At 37.9% G+C, this 20,776-nt stretch overlaps 1 protein-coding gene across 1 annotated transcript in view; it reads left to right on the top strand.

The window, feature by feature from the left end:
• LOC308404397 (voltage-dependent N-type calcium channel subunit alpha-1B-like) overlaps window positions 1-20,776 on the top strand; it is a 341,704-nt gene that overhangs the window by 172,089 nt on the left and 148,839 nt on the right. The window contains exons 22-25 of the mRNA XM_080894424.1: window positions 5,261-5,381; window positions 5,676-5,805; window positions 6,091-6,150; window positions 6,690-6,796. Coding sequence (XP_080750550.1) covers window positions 5,261-5,381; window positions 5,676-5,805; window positions 6,091-6,150; window positions 6,690-6,796 — 418 coding nt within the window. The remainder of the gene's footprint in view (window positions 1-5,260; window positions 5,382-5,675; window positions 5,806-6,090; window positions 6,151-6,689; window positions 6,797-20,776) is intronic.

The raw sequence follows: 20,776 nt of genomic DNA, 5'->3' as shown, positions 1-20,776 counted from the left end.
CAGCAATATCAGGAAGAAGGAACACGAGAAGCTGGAGAAATACCAAGGGCTCAGAGAAGAGCTCGAGAGGATGTGGAGGGTGAAGGTAATGGTGGTCCCCGTGGTAATCGGAGCACTAGGTGCGGTGACTCCCAAGCTAGGCGAGTGGCTCCAGCAGATCCCGGGAATAACATCGGAGATCTCTGTCCAGAAGAGCGCAGTCCTGGGAACAGCTAAGATACTGCGCAGGACCCTCAAGCTCCCAGGCCTCTGGTAGAGGACCCGAGCTTGAAGGATAAACCGCCCGCAGGGGCGTGCTGGGTGTTTTTTTTTATATATATATGTATATGTATATATATGTATATGTATATGTATATATATATGTATATGTATATGTATGTATATGTGTATGTATATGTATATGTATGTATATATGTATATATATGTATATGTATGTATATATGTATATATATGTATATGTATATGTATATGTAGTATATACATTTCTGACATTCAAAAACAAAACAAAAACAAATCAGCGACCAATATAGCCACCTTTCTTTGTAAGGACACTCAAAAGCCTGCCATCCATGGATTCTGTCAGTGTTTTGATCTGTTCACCATCAACATTGTGTGCAGCAGCAACCACAGCCTCCCAGACACTGTTCAGAGAGGTGTACTATTTTCCCTCCTTGTAAATCTCACATTTGATGATGGACCACAGGTTCTCAATGGGGTTCAGATCAGGTGAACAAGGTGGCCATGTCATTAGTTTTTCTTCTTTTATACCCTTTCTTGCCAGCCACGCTGTGGAGTACTTGGACGCGTGTGATGGAGCATTGTCCTGCATGAAAATCATGTTTTTCTTGAAGGATGCAGACTTCTTCCTGTACCACTGCTTGAAGAAGGTGTCTTCCAGAAACTGGCAGTAGAACTGGGAGTTGAGCTTGACTCCATCCTCAAGCCGAAAAGGCCCCACAAGCTCATCTTTGATGATACCAGCCCAAACCAGTACTCCACCTCCACCTTGCTGGCGTCTGAGTCGGACTGGAGCTCTCTGCCCTTTACCAATCCAGCCATGGGCCCATCCATCTGGCCCATCAAGACTCACTCTCATTTCATCAGTCCATAAAACCTTAGAAAAATCAGTCTTGAGATATTTCTTGGCCCAGTCTTGACATTTCAGCTTGTGTGTCTTGTTCAGTGGTGGTCGTCTTTCAGCCTTTCTTACCTTGGCCATGTCTCTGAGTATTGCACACCTTGTGCTTTTGGGCACTCCAGTGATGTTGCAGCTCTGAAATATGGCCAAACTGGTGGCAAGTGGCATCTTGGCAGCTGCACGCTTGACTTTTCTCAGTTCATGGGCAGTTATTTTGCGCCTTGGTTTTTCCACACGCTTCTTGCGAACCTGTTGACTATTTTGAATGAAACGCTTGATTGTTCGACGATCACGCTTCAGAAACTTTGCAATTTTGAGACTGCTGCATCCCTCTGCAAGATATCTCACTATTTTTGACTTTTCTGAGCCTGTCAAGTCCTTCTTTTGACCCATTTTGCCAAAGGAAAGGACGTTGCCTAATAATTATGCACACGTGATATAGGGTGCTGATGTCATTAGACCACACCCCTTCTCATTACAGAGATGCACATCACCTAATATGCTTTATTGGTAGTAGGCTTTCGAGCCTATACACCTTGGAGTAAGACAACATGCATGAAGAGGATGATGTGGACAAAATACTCATTTGCCTAATAATTCTGCACTCCCTGTATAACTAAGGGAGGGTTTAGGGTAATCTAATAACTACAAGCTTTTTCAAAAAGTAAAGTTTTAAGCCTAATCATCAAAGTAGAAAGAGTTTCTGTCACCCGAAGCCAAACTAGGAGCTGGTTCCAGAGAAGAGGGGCCTAAAAACTGAAGGCTTTGCCTTCCATTCTATCTTTAAATAACCTAAAAACCACATATAAGGCAGCAGGCCAAGAGTGGAGTGCTCTACGATTGATTTGACGCTATACAGGGCTCTAGAATGCGACCAATTTGGTCGGAAATACAACCTAATTTCTCAATGGTTCGACAAAAAAAAATCCTACGTTGTTGGAGCATTACGGCTACTGTAGTCAGGAGCGTCGCAGATTAATACGTACTGTGCTTCAACATAATATTACTATATTCTGTTTATTGTGCACCCCAAAAATGGCACCTGTTAAGAGACATGCTTACAAAGCGGATTTCAAACTCTTATCAGTCACTAAGTAGAACATGAGAATAAAGCAGCTGCGAGAGAATTCAACATTCATGAATCAATGGTATAGAAGTGGAGGAAGCAAGAAGAATGAGTTGACTAAAGTTCATAATCCGGTGTGTCTTATGGTCCAAAAAATACGGTAATTTATCTTCCTTGTAGAAATGTGCTCCAAATAAAGAACGTTGTGTTGACAAGACTGTTAGTTAATCATTTACAAATTAATATTGTCAGTATGGACAGCAATTTTTAAAAAAAATGAACATCTAAAGTTGCGTTGTTAAGTGATGTGGTTGAAAAATTTAGGTGCACCTAATTTTTGCGCTGGTGCACCTAAGACAGAAAGATAAAATTGCACAGCAGCAGTGTGTGTATATGCTTTCTAATGATACTCCCTAAGGGAAGCATGCATAATGTAAACTATATTGGTCCTGGCATGGAACCCTGAGTAACTCCAGAAATAAACTTAATGCTTGAAGAGGACTATATATTTAAATGAAAAATTCTGAGCCTGTTACATGTGACTGACACCACCGCAGCCTTTAATTTCTATGGTATGCTCTAATTTCTGTAACAAAATATTGTGGTCAACAGTATCGAATTCTGCACTGAGCAGTGGGACAAGCACAGAGACGTGCCACTGCCAGAGGCCATGAGAAGATCATTTATAACCCCTACTAATGCTTTTTTGTACTGTGATGAATTCTGAAACCTGAGTGAAACTCTTCAAATAAACAATTTCTCTAAAGATGATCAGTTAGCCGTTTTACAACTACTTAAAGATTTTTTTGAGATTAAAAGGAAGGTTGGAAATTGGCCCCTAGCTGGATAAAGTGATGGCCTTTTAAGTAATGGTTGAGTTACTCCCAGCTTAAAGGCCTTTGGTACGTAGCCCATTAATAGATATAGGTTGATCATATTTAAAATTAAGATATATGTCGCAATGGCATGACATCTTTGAGTTGTAGGAAGCAATTACTGAAGATCAGCTGGAGAAAGACAGATAGAAATCAGATAGAATCAGATATGAACTCTGAGTGTGGACCAGGCGGACAATAGATAGACAACAACTAAAAACAGATTTTCGAGTTTTCCAGTCAGGATGCACGAGGCTAAGTGTCAGGCTTTAAAAATTAATTAAAACTCTGATGTATGGTTAAGGTGGAGTAGTGGAGATTGCTGTCACTCCCTCACCCCAGCCTGTGCTATCAGTTAGTATTAGTCAGACTAACATAATCATCCTGCTGTAACCCAGTTTATGTAAAGCAGAGTAAATCAATATGTTGATGAATTATTAATTAATTTACTAACATGGACTTAGAAGAGAGATATCTGATGTTAATCCACAACAGTTTTTTTTTCATTGCAGTTTTGAATAGTATATTGTTACTTTTTTGTGATTTTTTTTTTTAATCTTTAAATCATTTATTTTTTGCTGATGTTTGGTTTGTTTTTGGTGGCCTGTGAGCAGATAGTGTCTATGGGGATGGAGTTGATAACATGGTTTGTTAAATGTGGTAACAAGAGGAGAGAAGCTGCAGAGAGGTGTGTGTAACTCTGCAACTCTGCTTCCGGGTCCCAACTCTGTACAGTCTTTTTTTTTTTTTGTTATGTGATATTTGTTATTTTTTGTTTTTTTGTTTTGTTGTTGTTGGTTTTTTTGGGGGGAGGGCAGGCTGCTACATCCAAAGTGAAATGGATGTAATCGTTCCTAAGACCAGTTTTTCCAGAGAAACTTTTCCAGTCATCAATAAAGCTCAAATTGGTTTTAGACAGTCAGCAATTTTGGGAGAACATGCCAAATATCTCACACATGGTCCAGTTTGGGTGGGGACCAGAAAAAACTGCAGAGTCCGGTAGGGCTGGGCCATACCGTTCACGGTAATACCGGGCAACAATGTCATAATGTCGGGCAACAATAAGAAAATGAAATATCGTGATAGAATATGGGTAAAACCCGCATGCGCAGTGCCTTTGTTTTCATACGCAAATGGCAGAAAAAGCGTGCCGGCAACAGAGAATGAGAAGGGCGAAAGCGGATCGGTGAATGAAACGGATGAAACAGAATTGGTTCTATGTTGCAACTTCAGTGGTGTCGCACTGGTTTAGCTTTCGTCCGTCAGATACACAACAAAGCACTATTTTTGGTAGCGCATGCTAGCGGGCCGTCGTTATTACCATGTTTTTTGGAAAATATGGCACACTTAAAATCAATCCTTTGAGTTTTCTGAAAATCGACAGTGCCCCTTATAATCCCATGTGCCTTATGTATGAATTCTGGTTGTGTTTACTGAATTCGAAACGATTATTTGTGGTACACGGTGCTGGAAAATGTTTTAATACGACTTTGCTAAGCTACGAACGGAGTGATACGCACTGTGCTTCAACATAATATTACCGTATTGTGTGTGTATAACCTCTTTTTAAATATATATATGGTTATGCTGAGGATATGTCGGCCAATTTCCACTGGAAATGCCTTTTGGTTAAACTGTCAGCAAGGATTTTGCATTTGCACTGTTAAATTTTTATATAACTTTAATGCACATAAAAAAACAGCTGCTTTTTTAATTGATTTTTTTCTTTTTGTACGCATAAAGTTGTGGAGTTGTAAAGTATTTTGCCTAGTGTCAGTTATATCATCACTTATATCGTTAATTATATTGTTATCGCAAATTTTCACATGTATATCGTGATAAATATTTTTGGTAATATCGCCCTGCTCTAGAGTCCGGCATTGTTGTAGCAAAGTTGCACACTGATTCAATGTTAATTTTACTTGCCTGCAATTGACATTCTTGCCAACATGAATTATATATTTTTGCAGAATTTACATTTGTCGTTAGCCAGCATTTTCAGGGTTCCTTCAGTGCCGTGGAAGATAATTCCCTCGCTCGTGTTGGTGCTGAAAGACATTGTATTCATTTTTCAATGCTGCTCTGAGAAACACATTATATGACAGAAATAGTGATCTTGATGATGATGATATTCAGTGCCACTAATGAGCATTATCACGGTCTGATGATCTTTCTTTGCAGTGAACAGTATTGATTGTGAAACAGTGCCCATAAATGAGAAGACCCTGGAGGATCTAGGCCCAAGTGGGCCTAAACCCATCCTGCCTTACAGTTCAATGTTCATCTTTGGACAGACCAATCCGTGAGTTCTGAGCTCTGCTTCCTCCCTCCATATGGTTATAAGGTGCTACCACACTGAGCCATCACAACATCCTGTGAATGTTAGCCAGTGTAGCTCTTGGGTGGTATTTTATTTCATATCTGTAAAAAAGAACATATTGCATGTCTTACTAAAAGCCAATCTCATGGTACAGATGAGTGCTGACAGGCACCAGTTGTATATAGCATTTTAACACTGCTGGAGTGTGGGAAGGGACAAGAACAGTGAAGCAACAGCAAGTACTTACTACTTTTTTCTTGGCCTCTTTTTCCTCAGGGTGAGGCGGTTGTGTCACTATATTGTGACTCTGCGTTATTTTGAGATGTCCATCCTGGTTGTCATTGCGATGAGCAGTATTGCTCTGGCAGCAGAGGACCCTGTCTGGACTAATGCACCCCGCAACAATGTGAGACACAGAGTACACAGTAATAAAACTACATACAATACCCACTGTACTCATACAGAACTGAGAGAAGTATATTTTCTTATCTTTTCTTCTGCCTGAGTCAGGTTTTTTATATACATTTATATATATTTTTTGTCTGTGTGTGGCGCCTAAAAATGGGGCCATACATCTATGATAGATTATTATATACTGGATTATTACGCAAGTAGAACTATTTCAGAATAGTATCTACAGTTTCTTTTCTACTTTGTTGTCTTTGTCAGTATTAATCGAGTCTTTTTACAGGTGCTCAAATATCTGGACTATGCCTTTACTGGTGTTTTCACTTTTGAAATGGTGATCAAGGTAAACACTAATACCATTTGAAATTCACTATTGTTCACTGTATTTAGTATGTGTTTTCATTATATTTTATCAGAAGCAAACTGGTGAGTCATTTCAGTTTTTACTTGCAGAAACCAAATAAGTAATACTATAATACGATACTGAGGCAGGAATGTACCTCACTGTGACCAGTGCAGTTCACTCAGTATATCTGCTGTGTTATGGTTCTTATATGTATAATCCACAGTATTTAAATCTGACAGTGTTCTGTCAGTGAGAAATTTAACACCATATTTAATCGCATTTCAATATTCATTTAAATCTGCAGTTCATGACTTTTGTCTTACTCTTCTGCCAGCGAGAGTGATTACACTGCTGTCTCTAACATTTTTTTGTTATTTTTTTATTTTTTGTCATACACTATTACCATTGTAATAGTGGATACTCATTATCAGCAAAAGTATAAACAGAAGAAAGTCCTTATAACAGTTGATTTTAATAGGTAATTTTAAGTTAAACAAAATAAGCAAAAGAACATAAATTACCTGTTCTTGGTTTAGATGGTAGACCTGGGGCTATTGCTTCATCCTGGATCCTACTTCAGAGACCTGTGGAACATCCTGGACTTCATAGTGGTCAGTGGGGCACTGGTGGCATTTGCTTTTTCGTAAGTTCCACAGCTTCTGTCTTTCTGTGATAAAATGAGACATTTACAGATATTGTTAATCCTGAATCTGGTGTGTTATGTGCAATATACATCAAATACCACACTACACTGAGAGATGACATATAATTTAAATGATAGTGCGTACCTTTGGTTAGCCAAATATACAGTCATAGCTACAGTCAAGTTTTGATAGTGGCAAAAACTGTGTTTTATATACTGTACTGGTTCAGTTTTCATTTAATTATTTTTTACATGTTTCTAAGTGAAGAACAATCATTTACATTTCATGTTTTGCTTGTTTACCTGTTTTTTTAAAGATTCTCTTAGGTATGGATCCAAAATGTTAGTTTGATGCTCTCTCAGCCACTTAGTTATCACTAAGTACAGATTCACATAATTTCAGCAAATTGTTTCTTATTCACTGGAAGTGGCTGGACAATCGAAAAGCTCACAAACTGATCAACTCTGAGCACTGATAAGGCAGGATTGAGTCACCTTTATTCAGGTTTTGGTCCAGAAGCTGATATTGAGCATGCCACAGCAAACTGGAGAAATTATAAAGAAGAGGTGTCATAACTATAAGTACTGTCTCTTTGCATGAATTTGATTGTTTGTTTGTTTTTTGCCAAGGAACTCTTTGAAGCTTATGAAATGATTGCGATTATTTTTCACTATATCATTGAAACAAATGGGAAAATGTATGAAACACAAAATTTGTTCCTGTGCCAAAACGTTTGCCTTGACCACAAACACTATACACATACACTAACCTTACAAAAGCAGATGACCTCTTTATGTATGTGTGAGAGGTGTGTATGAGAGTGTGTGTGTGTGTGTGTTATGATATTGTACAATGTGCTAATTTACATAATCCTCTCCCTGTTTCTGTCCTGTTATCGTTTTGAAGGAGCTTCATGGGGTAATGCCTCCTCTACCTCTCTCATCTTGCCTGTTTGTGTCATTATCAGTGTGTATGTATGTGAGAAAGAAAACATACATGGCTTACACTGCAAAAACAAGTAATTTCCTCACATACTCGGTCTTACTTCTTGACATCTAGGTCACAAAGTATAAAGAAATTAAAGTTAAAATTAAAGTCAAATAATCTAAATTTGTCCTTTTTAATACACCAACGACAATCTACCCTGTTTACTATATGGAAATGTATTTGGCCACAATTCTATGAGGGAAACCGGACAAACACAATTTTCAAACTGTATAGAAATTTAAGCCAATACATTTTTCAGCATCCTTTTGTGAGTAAGATTAAATTAACTGCTAACAAAAATATTTTTCTGTTAAAATTGCCCACTTGTTTTGAATCATGCCAGAAGCTAGGGCAAATCCATTTTACACAGAACACAGTTATATTAAAAAGATTGTAAAATAGTGATTGTTGAAGGAAACAATCAGCAATGTCAGAATGACAAATTACCACCCTTATCTGTTTTGTTTTATTTTCTTTTGTTTGTTTGTTTTTGTTTAAGCAGTAAGCAGTATATGTAGTGAAATTGCTTGTGAGAATGTATCTTTTTGGCAGTGTGTAATGTTTTGTTTGGGACACACGCATCTGGTCCACCAGCTATTCATGCGTCATGCAGATTGAGAACCTGGTTCCAGCAGTGTATCGTGTTGCTTGGCATCAGGTCCTTGCTCTATAGCCATTTGTGCTATTTGGGGACATGGCACGATAGTGCTCATATCTCGTATCTTCCCTGAGCCTTTGAGAGGTGTTTTTATCAGCACTGTGTTTTGCCACAGCTTTGGTTAGACTGGAATGATCACATTAATTTCATATTAATTGTTCAGCAGAGACTTGTTAACATTACAAGAAAACTGGTGCCAGTGGGCACGAGTAGTCGTCAGAGAATATTGAGCTCGTAGCATGCGGATTAGAGTGTGCATGCTAGTACCATGTGACTGTATGCGTGCTCGTAAATAGAGGTGTTAAATGACATTCCTGTGACTGTAGTGTCACATGATTTCCATCTACACCGAAATGATAGGCAGTACTTTGCAAAGGTCTTGAGCCTGCCTTATTTCTTCATATTTTAAACGTAGATAAAAATTGGTGCAATGTCTTATATTAAATCATGTGGACATATACATTGAAATACAGTATATAAGTACACAGTGGGATGCAAAGGTTTGGGCAACCTTGTTAATAGTCATTATTTCCCTGTATAAATCGTTGGTTGTTACAATAAAAAATGTCAGTTAAATATATCATATAGGAGACACACAGTGATATTTGAGGAGTGAGATAAAGTTTATTAGATTTACAGAAAGTGTGCGATAATTGTTTAAACAAAATCAGGCAGGTGCATAAATTTGGGCACTGTTGTCATTTTATTGATTCCAAACCTTTAGAACTATTTATTGGAACTCAAATTGGCTTGGTAAGCTCAGTGACCCCTGACCTACATACACAGGTGAATCCAATAATGAGAAAGAGTATTTAAGGGGGTCAATTGTAAGTTTCCCTCCTCTTTTAATGTTCTCTGAAGAGTACACGCACACACACGCACACACACGCACACATCCTCCAACCACACACACCCATATTTTGCTCCATTGCGGTTTCTTTCACACCTCAAACATTTAGTAAACAATTAAGCAAATACAAGTAATCTGCGATAAATTGCAGGTAGTAAGAAAATAAACTACTAACTCTTTTACGCTACATCCGCACCTACACGAGTATTTTTGAAAACGCAGCTGTTTCGTCCACACGTAAACGACGTTGGGAATCACCGAAAACGGAGATTGAAGATGAATTGCAGAATGGCAGATAGAGACAAAATACTGTTAATCTTACTGTCTGCAGGTTTTACACGCTTACATACACACGCAGTTACTGTCCCTCCATTTACAAAGGCAGAGGCGTCACGGTGTGATTATTTTACGTGTAGTTGTTTTTTTTTTCTCCTGTGTAATAATATTCAACATTGCTATCAATGCATTTTTCAAAAAATGCCTCTCTGTGCAAAATAGGTTTAAAAACATAAACAGCTGTGGGATACTGTTTGTCCGTGATTTGAACCGAGGGAACAAATCGTGGCAGGATCTGCCTGATATTATTTGTATCCCACTGTAACTTTACTGTATAAAGTATAGTATAGTATGTATATCTCCAAAATGTCAGGAGTAGTTAGTCAATACAAGAAGTGTTTGTGAACTAAAAATCAAGAATGTGAGATACTGTTTGACCGTGATTTAAACAGCCCAGCGCTGCTCCCGACAAAGGGAAAACCAATTCTGCAGGGGAGACCTACCTCGGCACTTGTGCAGGTGAAACCAAAGGGAAGATATGCTTCACCATATTTTCTAGTCTTTGGCTTAGAATGAAGTTGGTTTGGAAACATATTCAGCTATGCTTCATCTCCTGCTTTGCGTTTCTGTAGGCGCCCCGTGCTCGCAGTGTCCAAGCGTTTTGTTTTTTTCCCCCCCTTGTCATCCCGCGCCCTCCCCCTGCCATGGCTCTGCGCGCCCCCTAGGGGGCGGGCGCCACACTTTGGGAAGGTCTGGTTTAGGGGAAGGATACAGAAAGCTTTCTCAGAGCTTTAAGCTGTCTGTTTCCACAGTTAGGAACATATTGAGAAAATGGAAGACCAAAGGCTCAGTTCAAGTTAAGGCTCGAAGTGGCAGACCAAGAAAAATCTCAGATAGACAGAAGCGACGAATGGTGAGAACAGTCAGAGTTAACCCACAGATCAGCACCAAAGACCTACAACATCATCTTGCAGGAGATGGGGTCACTGTGCATTGTTCAACCATTCGGCGCACTTTACACAAGGAGTTGCTGTATGCGAGAGTGGTGCAGAGGAAGCCTTTTCTCCACCCACAGCACAAACAGAGCCGCTTGAGGTATGCTAAACCAGCTTCATTCTGGCATAAGGTGCTGTGGACTGATGAAACTAAAATTGAGTTATTTGGGCATAACAAGGGGCGTTATGCATGGAGGAAAAAGAACACAGCATTCCAAAATAAAAACCACCTGCTACCTACAGTAAAATATGGTGGTGTGGCCAGTGCAGGGACTGGGAATCTTGTCAAAGTTGAGGGACACATGGATTCCACTCAGTATCAGCAGATTCTGGAGATCAATGTCCAGAAATCGGTGACAAAGCTGAAGCTGTGCCGGGGCTGGATCTTTCAATAAGACAACAACCTGAAACACTGCTCAAAATCCACTAAGGCATTCATGCAGAGGAACAAGTACAACGTTCTGGAATGGCCATCTCAGTCCCCAGACCTGAATATTTTTGAAAATCTGTGGTGTGAGTTAAAGAGAGCTGTCCATGCTCAGAAGCCATCAAACCTGAATGAACTAGAGATGTTTTGTAAAGAGGAATGGTCCAAAACACCTTCAACCACAATCCAGACTCTCATTGGAACCTACAGGAAGCGTTTAAAGGCTGTAATTTCTGCAAAAGGCAGATCTACTAAATATTGATTTTATTTTATTTATTTTTTTTGTGGTGCCCAAATTTATGCACCTGCCTGATTTTGTTTAAACAATTATTGCACACTTTCTGTAAATCCAATAAACTTCATTTTACTTCTCAAATAACACTGTGTGTGTCTCCTATATGATATATTTAACTGACATTTTTTATTGTAACAACCAAAGATTTATACCGGCAAGTAATGACTATTAACAAACTTTTGCATCCCACTTATCAGTATACTTATAAATATATAAATACGGTGTATAAGGCAAAAATGATGTTTGTACAAAAAGCCAATATTTTTGTATTAACATCTTTATTTATTGTCAAGAGGCACTTAACCATCTTAGGCAAGCTTTCTTTTAATTTCTCTGTAGTTTTCAGGAATAGTTCTACAGGCTTCCTAAAGGACATTTTAAAAAAAACCCTCCTCTTTGGATTTTGACTGCCTTTTGTTCCATTCTCTGTTCAGATGATCCCATGTTGCTTAAATAATGTTCAGATCAAGGCTAAGCTGTAGCTGATAATCCATTTAGTGTTTTTCTGTCAGGTATACTTTTACTGCGCTGGCAGTGTGGTTTGGATCATTATCATAATGAAAACTCTGGCTGAAATGCAGACTCAACTCACAACAGAGCCTCCAACATGTTTTACAGTTGGCTATAGACATGTGAATTCATCATTCCATAGGACATTCAGTCTAGTTCTTGTGTAATTTAGCATTTCCTTCCTTAGGAGTATTTGGTGAACTGTAAATGGATGAACTGAATGGCCAGCTGTATCTCTCAGGTCCTGTGTCCAGGTTGTTGCCAATGCTCTTTGGGAATCACCCTGTTGGTGAAAATATATAATAATATTTAGATAATATAATATTTATTTTTGCCTAACTGTGTCATTGTTGGTGTTTTTTTTCTGAAAATTGGAGAAAATGCAGCTAACTTTCCAAGAAAACAAAAAACTTAAAAAAAGACCTTCAGAAAATCTGGAAAACTATTGCTGAAGACCATTTTAAAAACATTACAAGAAAATCTGGATCCATGGAAGCAAAACATAAAGAAGTGAGGTGTGGTTCAAGACTTTTGCACAACAGTGTACATTATGTTCCTTGACAGACATCTGTCTAAATCATCATCATTGTGGATGATTTGTTCCAGACCTGTGCTCAGAAAGTAATACTAGTTAAATTAATGTTTAATGTTTTCAGTGACTAATGAGCATCACTGGCTTCAGTAGAAAATAAATTAAACTTTATGAAACTAGCTGTGGAAACAGCTACTTATTCTATTCTTTTCTGGGGGGGGGGGGGGGGGGTTGTTTTTTTTTAAATATGAAGTAAAAATAATAGAAACAGTGAAATAGATGGGATAGGAGGACAGATAAGAAAAAACTTACACAAACTTGAGAAGAGAAGAGACCTCTCCCAGAATAGGTAATAGACAACCAAGATGGAGAGGACATATAAACTTTACCTTCTATCACAGTGAATTTAATTACTTTCGATAGCTCATAAACTGAAAGATAATTGAAAATCTGTTTTTTAATTAATTTTTACTATTTTTTACTTTTATAACTGGCTCATGTACTGCGTAGATGTGGATGCTACTACTAAGTTTATACTATATTAGATATATTTACTGGATTTGTGGAGAAAGAGAACTGAGATAATACCAGCTGATATCAACAAAAAATGCTAAATGTAGGTTTTTTAGATGAATATCAGCCAGTCCAAATTCAAAAGCTCTTTATTATGTAATGTGAAAGGATTCAGTAATTATAAAGTAAGCTCAGCATACAAATAAAATCACGTATAACCTAATCTGACTAGTTTCTCACACATGAGACTTACCTATACCTAGTTACCTATAGCTCTACACTGCAATACAAGAGCAATATTGTTTCCAATTTTGCAGATCACTACGACAGCTTTAAAAGAAATATTGTATCACGTTTGTTTACAAGCCTTTTGAATGATTTAAAGAAAAACACACTGCATAATTTTATGCTTGAAATACTTTAAAGTCAAATTGAGTCTATTTTATCAACATAAAGGAGCTAATGTGTGTTAATTTAATTAGTTTAATTAGATAATTACCAACAAGTAAAAAGCTCTCCATTTGATCAAATGCTGTTAATGCAGAAAGCCACCGTTTTAAGACAAGCAGGATGAATTTTAATTCCAGTTTTCTTATTTTATGGTCATATTTTCTTTTTTTTCTTGCATTTTATTTCATGTTTGATCCATTTACAGAATATCAAATACTTGATATCTCTGTAGATGTGATTCTAAATTGTCTTTATGAATTGAGTTCCTTTTGTTTCTGCAGCAGGTTTAGTCAAATCAAAACAAGTAATTTGCGGATGGTTTTTGCTCAGTCTTTGCCGTATTGTCGCTATCTTATACCAAGCCTTGTTTGACTGTCAGCTGTCATTCTCTCATCATGCATGAATCTTGAACTGCCTACCATTCATTTGATCAAGTGCTTGTCGCATGGACAACAAACCTGAATCCAAGGCCAAATCTTTGAATCTGTGACTTGACCTTCTTGAACTACTCAGACTGCATCATTAAACATGATGAAGCAAACTGCAATACTGGTTTGTAATGTTGGATTCAGATGCAAGTGATAACCCAGTTTTTAGGACTCATGTAACATTTCTTTAATTAGTTTTATTCTAAATGCCGTTATTATTATATAGACAATTTCCTAAAAGGCCATTGTTTTTCTTATTTGATCTCTTCATTTGATATTTTGGTTGAGACTCAGTAGTTGTTGTGTGTATATTACAGACAAGGACATAGCAGCTGCCTGTTTTAATACGACAGTTACTATTTGTGTATTACTTCAGTGAAAGGCTACCTCTAGAAATAGCACTTAGAACGCAATCATACCTACGATTTCACTCTTGTTTTCACTATGTGCTGTCAATGAAATAGTTTATCAACTGCTACCAAACAAAAAAATCTATTGTTACATTTTTTTTTCTTTCTTTCTTTCTGAAACTATGCTGTTGTCAGTTGATGCAAACATATGCCTTATTTTGTTTATGTATGTGAAGCATCCATAAATGTTTTGTACCCTGTTTTACCACTGTTCTCCCCCAAGTAGATTGCAACAAGGTGTGACCAGGTGGGGAACCCCCCATGCAACCCCAATCCACTTGCATCCTACTCCACCCCATTTTACCTTATACCTCATCCTAATACACCCTTTTAACCACCATTCTTTTTATGCTTAGATCAGCTTCATGTATAAATTATTAAACTCATGCTTCAGTGAAACAAATGTCTTTTTAAACATAACAGTAATGTGTCTGAGTGCCATCAACTAAAACCTGCCTGTACTTACCAAAACCCTTAACTACATTTCAATTAGCTGTACAGACATTTTTCATTGTTGTATTTTCTTGTATTTCAATCCCATAACATCAATTAAGTCCCAAATAACCCAACTAAGGTGCCTATAGATTGGAAATAATTTGTTTATCGCACATTGCTTTGAAGCTGATGGCTTGTTGTTTGCATACATTCCAGGCTCCAGGTGCTTAGTTATCCTGTGGAAGATATTACTACCTGGTCATATGTCAAACATTTATTTTTCACTCTTACTGGTTGACTCACCTGGAAGTTGAGAAACATTTATCTTGGGTCCCACACACTTCGCATTGCCAGCAGTTATTTCATCCATAGTCACTTGAAGTTGTAGATTTTCCTTTACTTTCCTGGTTGCCACGTCACTGTGAATCACTTCCAGTGTGTATGCAGTTGTAGGGATAATGTAATTTTATTTAAAAAAAAATCATGAATATAGAAAACATAGTTTAAGGCTCACGTGTTGATTTTTTTTCCCCATTTCAACCTGGGAACAAAATAGAAAACCTGTGAATGGTTTAGTTGTAAATGAATTGATAATGTTCTCACATTTGAATTTCATTTGGATAAAACTGTCAGTAGCGGATTCAAAGAAGCTAATTCAAAATGGACTTCTGCGCAGAGAAGGAATAGAAACAGTATGAAAATTTCAATTAAATTTTATTTACATAGCATGAAATCACAACTACAATTGCCTAAAGGCACTTTATATTGTAAGGCAAAGACCCTACAATGATAAAAAGAACATAGAGAAAATCCCAACAATCATATGACCCGGTATGAGCAAGTGCTTTGGCAACAGTAGAAAGGAAAACCTCCCTTTTAACATGAAGAAACCTCCGGCAAGGCCAGGCTTAGGGAGGGACAGCCATCTGCCATGACCAATTGGGGGTGAGGGGAGGAAAACAGGACAAAGACACGCTGTGGTACAGAGCCAGAGATTAATAATAACTAATAATTAAATTGAGAACAGAGAATTGTATAAACACATAGTATAAGTGAAAAGGGTGACATTCAATGCATCATGGGAAAACACAAATAAGCCCACAGTCTGACAGCGAAGTTCTCTAATGAGGTGATATGGCACTAGAAGGTCACTTATAAGACCTGATTATTTAAGACTTTGTATGTGAAGAGCAGGATTTTAAATTCAGTTGCTGGATTTAACAGGGAGCCAATGAAGAAGCCAGTATGGGAGAAATACTCTTTCTCTTTCTAGTCCCTGTCAGTACTAGTCCCTGTCAGCCCAAAGCTGATAAACGCATAGACTGTTTTTTCAGCATCAGATGAGTATTTTGCTAAATGACCGTGACATATCTCCATGAAATGAAAGAATGCTACACATGTGTTTTGCCTTAGTGTCACCTCAAGTTGAATGCTTGCATAGATGCAGTTATCCCTTAGTTGATTCTTTGCCAGCTCCACTGCTAATACAGTAACTGCTAACATGAGTTAGCACGAGCTAACTCCTACATGCTCATATATATGTATATGGGAAAGCAGGTGGTAGAGAGCAGAAATAAGCACAGAGTGGGGATAAGTGACAAAACATGACTGATGATATTCAGTGAGTTACGCAAGTGTAGCAATTGTAGGGGGTACTGGGAATTCTGTAACAGCAACTGTATGCAGGCTACAGCAGCTCAAATGCCCAGTTTGAGATTTGACAATGAGATATGTAGAAGAAAATCAGTTAATTAATGAGCTGGGTAGTAGCAGTTTTAAACAGTGTGATCAGCTGATGTGCTGTGGTTAATTGACTGCTTTAATGTGCTTCACATTGGTCAGCTGACTTGGGTTAATGCATGCCTGGCAGACATTAACACAATGTTGTGTACACTGTTGGCTCTTTTAATAAGTCTATTTATTTTATTTTAGTTTATCGTAAGCCCGTGCATGCAGACCAGTACCTTTGACTCCCACCACACTCTGGAACACAAACATAGAGGAAATGTTTTCTGATGGTGTTGCAGAATCTTGATTACTCAAAGCCAGAAAGGAAAGAAAAGGAACACACATATGTAAAGAAAGCTCTTAAAAAATGCGGTTATCCCAACTGGGCTATCATCAGATCAATAACGATGCACAGTAACAATGGTCAGACATCAACATTGTCATCCTTTATGTCGCAGGTTTATCAGAGAAACTCAGGGAGAATCTTCTCCAAGCACGACATCCCAGTGCATGTCAAACCCAGCCACTACAAAAACTGGTTCATCCCAAGGACACAACTCCCAAACACAAACTAAACAACATAATAATAATAATAATAATAATAATAATAATAATAATAATAATACATTTTATTTAAATAGCGCCTTTCAAAGCACCCAAGGACACTGTACAACAGATAAAAACTGGAAATATACACAATGATAAGAATAGAAGATAAAAGTTAAAACATACAGAAATTTAAGAATAGGCAATTTTAAACAAATGAGTTTTAAGGGTGGACTTAAAAAGAGAGAATGAGCTAATATTTCTGAGGTCCGGGGGTAGGGAATTCCAAAGTCGAGGGGCAGAGCAACTAAAGGCCCTCCCTCCCATTGTGATCAGACGAGCAGAGGGAACAGAGAGAGAAAGAGAAGATGAAGATCTGAGGCAGCGGGATGGGAGCTTCATCTGTAATAAGTCAGAGAGGTACGGTGGAGAGAGAGAGTGAATAGCCTTGAACGTATACAGAATTATTTTAAAATGGATGCGAAATTTGACCGGGAGCCAGTGAAGTTGCTTCAGGATTGGGGAGATGTGGTGGGTAGAAGAAGTCCTAGTAATAATACGGGCAGCAGAGTTCTGGACACGTTGGAGCTTGTTGATAGATTTTTGTGTGAGGCCAAATAATAATGAGTTGCAGTAGTCAATTCTAGAGATAACAAGATTATGGATGAGAATGGCAGTGGCGTAAGGTGTGAGGAAGGGGCGGAGGCGATTAATGTTACGGAGTTGGAAATATGCTGCACGTGTAATATTATTGATATGCGAGTTAAAGGATAATGTGCTATCGAGAATGACACCCAAGCTTTTCACAGAAGGAGAGATAGGGACCAGCGAGTTATTGATGGTGAGAGAGAAATTGTTAATTCTGGATAGCAGTCGTTTGGTGCCAACCAGAAGAAGTTCCGATTTATTGCTGTTGAGTTTAAGAAAGTTGGAGGAGAACCAAGAATTGAGTTCAGCTAGACAGAGGATAAGGGAGGGTGGAGGAAGAGTAGAGTCAGGTTTGGTAGAGAGATAGAGCTGGGTGTCATCGGCATAGCAGTGGAACTGAATATTATATTTACGAAAAATATATCCGAGTGGAAGAAGGTAGATGATGGAATTAAACCTCACAGGTGTGCCATAGTGCATGCTGTGCAGTGCAGCAGTGGCGGAGCGGGGGGGGTTGGCTTAAGCCCGGGTTGTTTTTTCAGAAGCCCGGGGTCTTTTGGAGTGTAATTTTTTCATAGTTAGATGCCTGGCTGACAACTGTATAAAACAAAAAACTACACACAATATTCGAAGCACATAGTGCACACTGTGGGAATTTACAACTGTGCGTAAATCCCCCCTAATATTGGTATGATCCGAGCTCAGGCACTAAGCGGGGCGGGGCAGCTGCAGCCTGCGAGTGCGCTGTTGGAGAAACAGAGCCAGACAGACAGAGGAGAAGTGAAGTTCGACCAGGTACCAAAGCAAATCATTCGTACTGTACAAATAATGTAAATATGACGGTGTATCATGAAAGATTGATATCAAACTGATCACTTGACCCATATTACATTACTTGCTCTTCAATTGAATTAACAAATAGCGAAATGAAAAGCCGAACAACAACAATGCTGTTTCTTTAGAGAGTCTTAGCTTACATGTGTGTCTATTTCATATTTTCAGTTGTTACCCTCCACGGCTAAATAAATCGGTTTCAGTAATGTACTGATACACAAGAATGGACGTAAGGGGCTTCTTTCAATGAGAAAAGAAAAAACAGAAGAACATTTTTTTACTGTACAACATCAATTTAGAGTAAACTTGTTTTGTTTTGGATAAATAAATATTGAAATATCTTTTGAATTAGTTAAATGTCAGAATAAAGAGAGACAGAGCTTTCTATTTTTTATCACTTTCATCAAATTTAGGAGTACATGTAAACTAAGTTTATTGTTAATTAATAAGAAAACTCCAGACGATTCCATTCTGAGCTGAAGAAGCTTCTGAGAGGTTAGTAGAGTCCATGTGAGTAAATTGGCGGCACACCTGTGGATGCATATAAGGCAAAACACAGAGCCTGTTTCTTTGAAATGGGAAAATCAAGAAATGTCAACCAAAACACCAGGAAACGAATTGTGGCGCACCATAAGTGTGGCTCAATTTTGAATACAATTTGGTGCCATTTGCAATTAAGAAATGCAGATAGTTTCTCTCTTTACTCTTAAAGTTAACAAATATGTTTTTTATATTTATTAATCTAAAAAAAATAAACATTTAGTCTGATTTGATGTTACAATTAAAAAAGTGTTTGTGTTTTCATCTGAAGAGTACGTAAATATCTGGTTTCAACTGTATATTTGATGATTGTCAGCACAAAGAGGGAGAGAGAGGAACAGAGAGGGATAGAGAGGAGAATGAGGACAGAACAGAGATGGAACAAGAGCAGGTGAGACACACGTTAGTCAAATGGTTGTTTACAAAAGAATCACCGTATCATAGGTACTCTTTTATCCCGTACCTAGTGTTTCTTTTTAGGTTTGTTATTTTTCAAGTTATATATTTATTAAGTTATGCAGGCTTGTTTGCACAACAAGGCTAAATAATTATATGAACTTTTCTGAATCTGTACTTTGGTAGAAATAAAAAAAATAAGTGTAGTGCAGGTCTATGATGATTTTTAGTGCTACTATCATCTAGTTTTGATTCTGGTTCTGTCTTGGTTAAGTCCTAAGCAGTCCTGATTTTGAACTGTTGCAGTCCTGTTTTAATTCCGGATCAGTTCTGGGTCTGGTTGAATTGGGGTTTAGTCCTTGTGTCTTGATACAGCCCTGATTATGTTCTGCCTTGCTGCTTAATTAAAAGCACCCCCCCCCCCCCCCCCCCAAAAAAAAAAATAAAAATAAAAATAAAAATCCCACATGCATACTACCCTTTAGGGCTAAGCCCCGGGTGTTTCAAATGTCTGGCTCTGATTTGAGGAGTGTATAGTGGGCTTCCCTCTGTACTTATCCTACTAGAGCTTAGTAGAGAATTTGATACTGTTGAACATAATATTTTATTACAGCGATTGGAGTATGATGTAGGTATAATTTCTTATGGTCTTCTTCTGACAGTGGACTGAATTTATCTTTATCTATACATGAAGCTAGATAACACACCAATTACTGCAGGAAGCTCTTAAAGACAAAAAAAAACCTGGATGACTTATAATTTCCTGCTTCTAAATTCAGATAAAACAGGGGGTACTGTACTCAGCCCTAAAAATCTTAGAAACATGGTATCTAACCAGGTGCTTACTCTGTCTTGGCCAGTAACACTTTGAGGAATCTTGAAGTCATTTTGACATTGGTCTTTCAGTGAACAAATTAAACAAATGTGCTGGGCTGCTTTCTTGCATTTGTTCAATAGTTCTAAAATTAGGAACACCCTGTCTCAGAATGATACTGAAAAACTAGTTTATGCATTTATTACTTTTAGGATGGACTATTCTAATTTACAATCAGGTTGTTCGAAAATCATCCTGAAAGTTAATCCACTTAATCCTCTGAGTAGTTTATTTTACGTAATTTTATATATTTATACACATGCACACACACACACACACACACACACACACACACACACACACACACACACACACACATATATATATATATATATATATATATATATATATATATATATATATATATATATATACACTGAACAAAAATATAAACGCAACACTTTTGTTTTTGCTCCCATTCCCCATGGGATGGACTTAGAGACCTAAAATTCATTCCAGATACACAATATAACCATCCCTCCCAAACAGTGGTCACAAATCAGTCCAAATGTGTGGTAGTGGGCACATCTGCTATATTGAGATAATCCATCCCACCTCACAGGTGTGCCACATCAGGATGCTGATCTGACACCATGAGTAGTCCACAGGTGTACCTCAGACTGCCCACAACAAAAGGCCACCCTGGA

The sequence above is a fragment of the Rhamphochromis sp. 'chilingali' genome (assembly GCF_963969265.1).
Source record: "Rhamphochromis sp. 'chilingali' genome assembly, chromosome: 10".
Lineage (NCBI taxonomy): Eukaryota > Metazoa > Chordata > Actinopteri > Cichliformes > Cichlidae > Rhamphochromis > Rhamphochromis sp. 'chilingali'.
The sequence above is the reverse complement of the archived record's forward strand: the minus strand, read 5'-3'. Positions and strand labels throughout refer to the sequence as shown.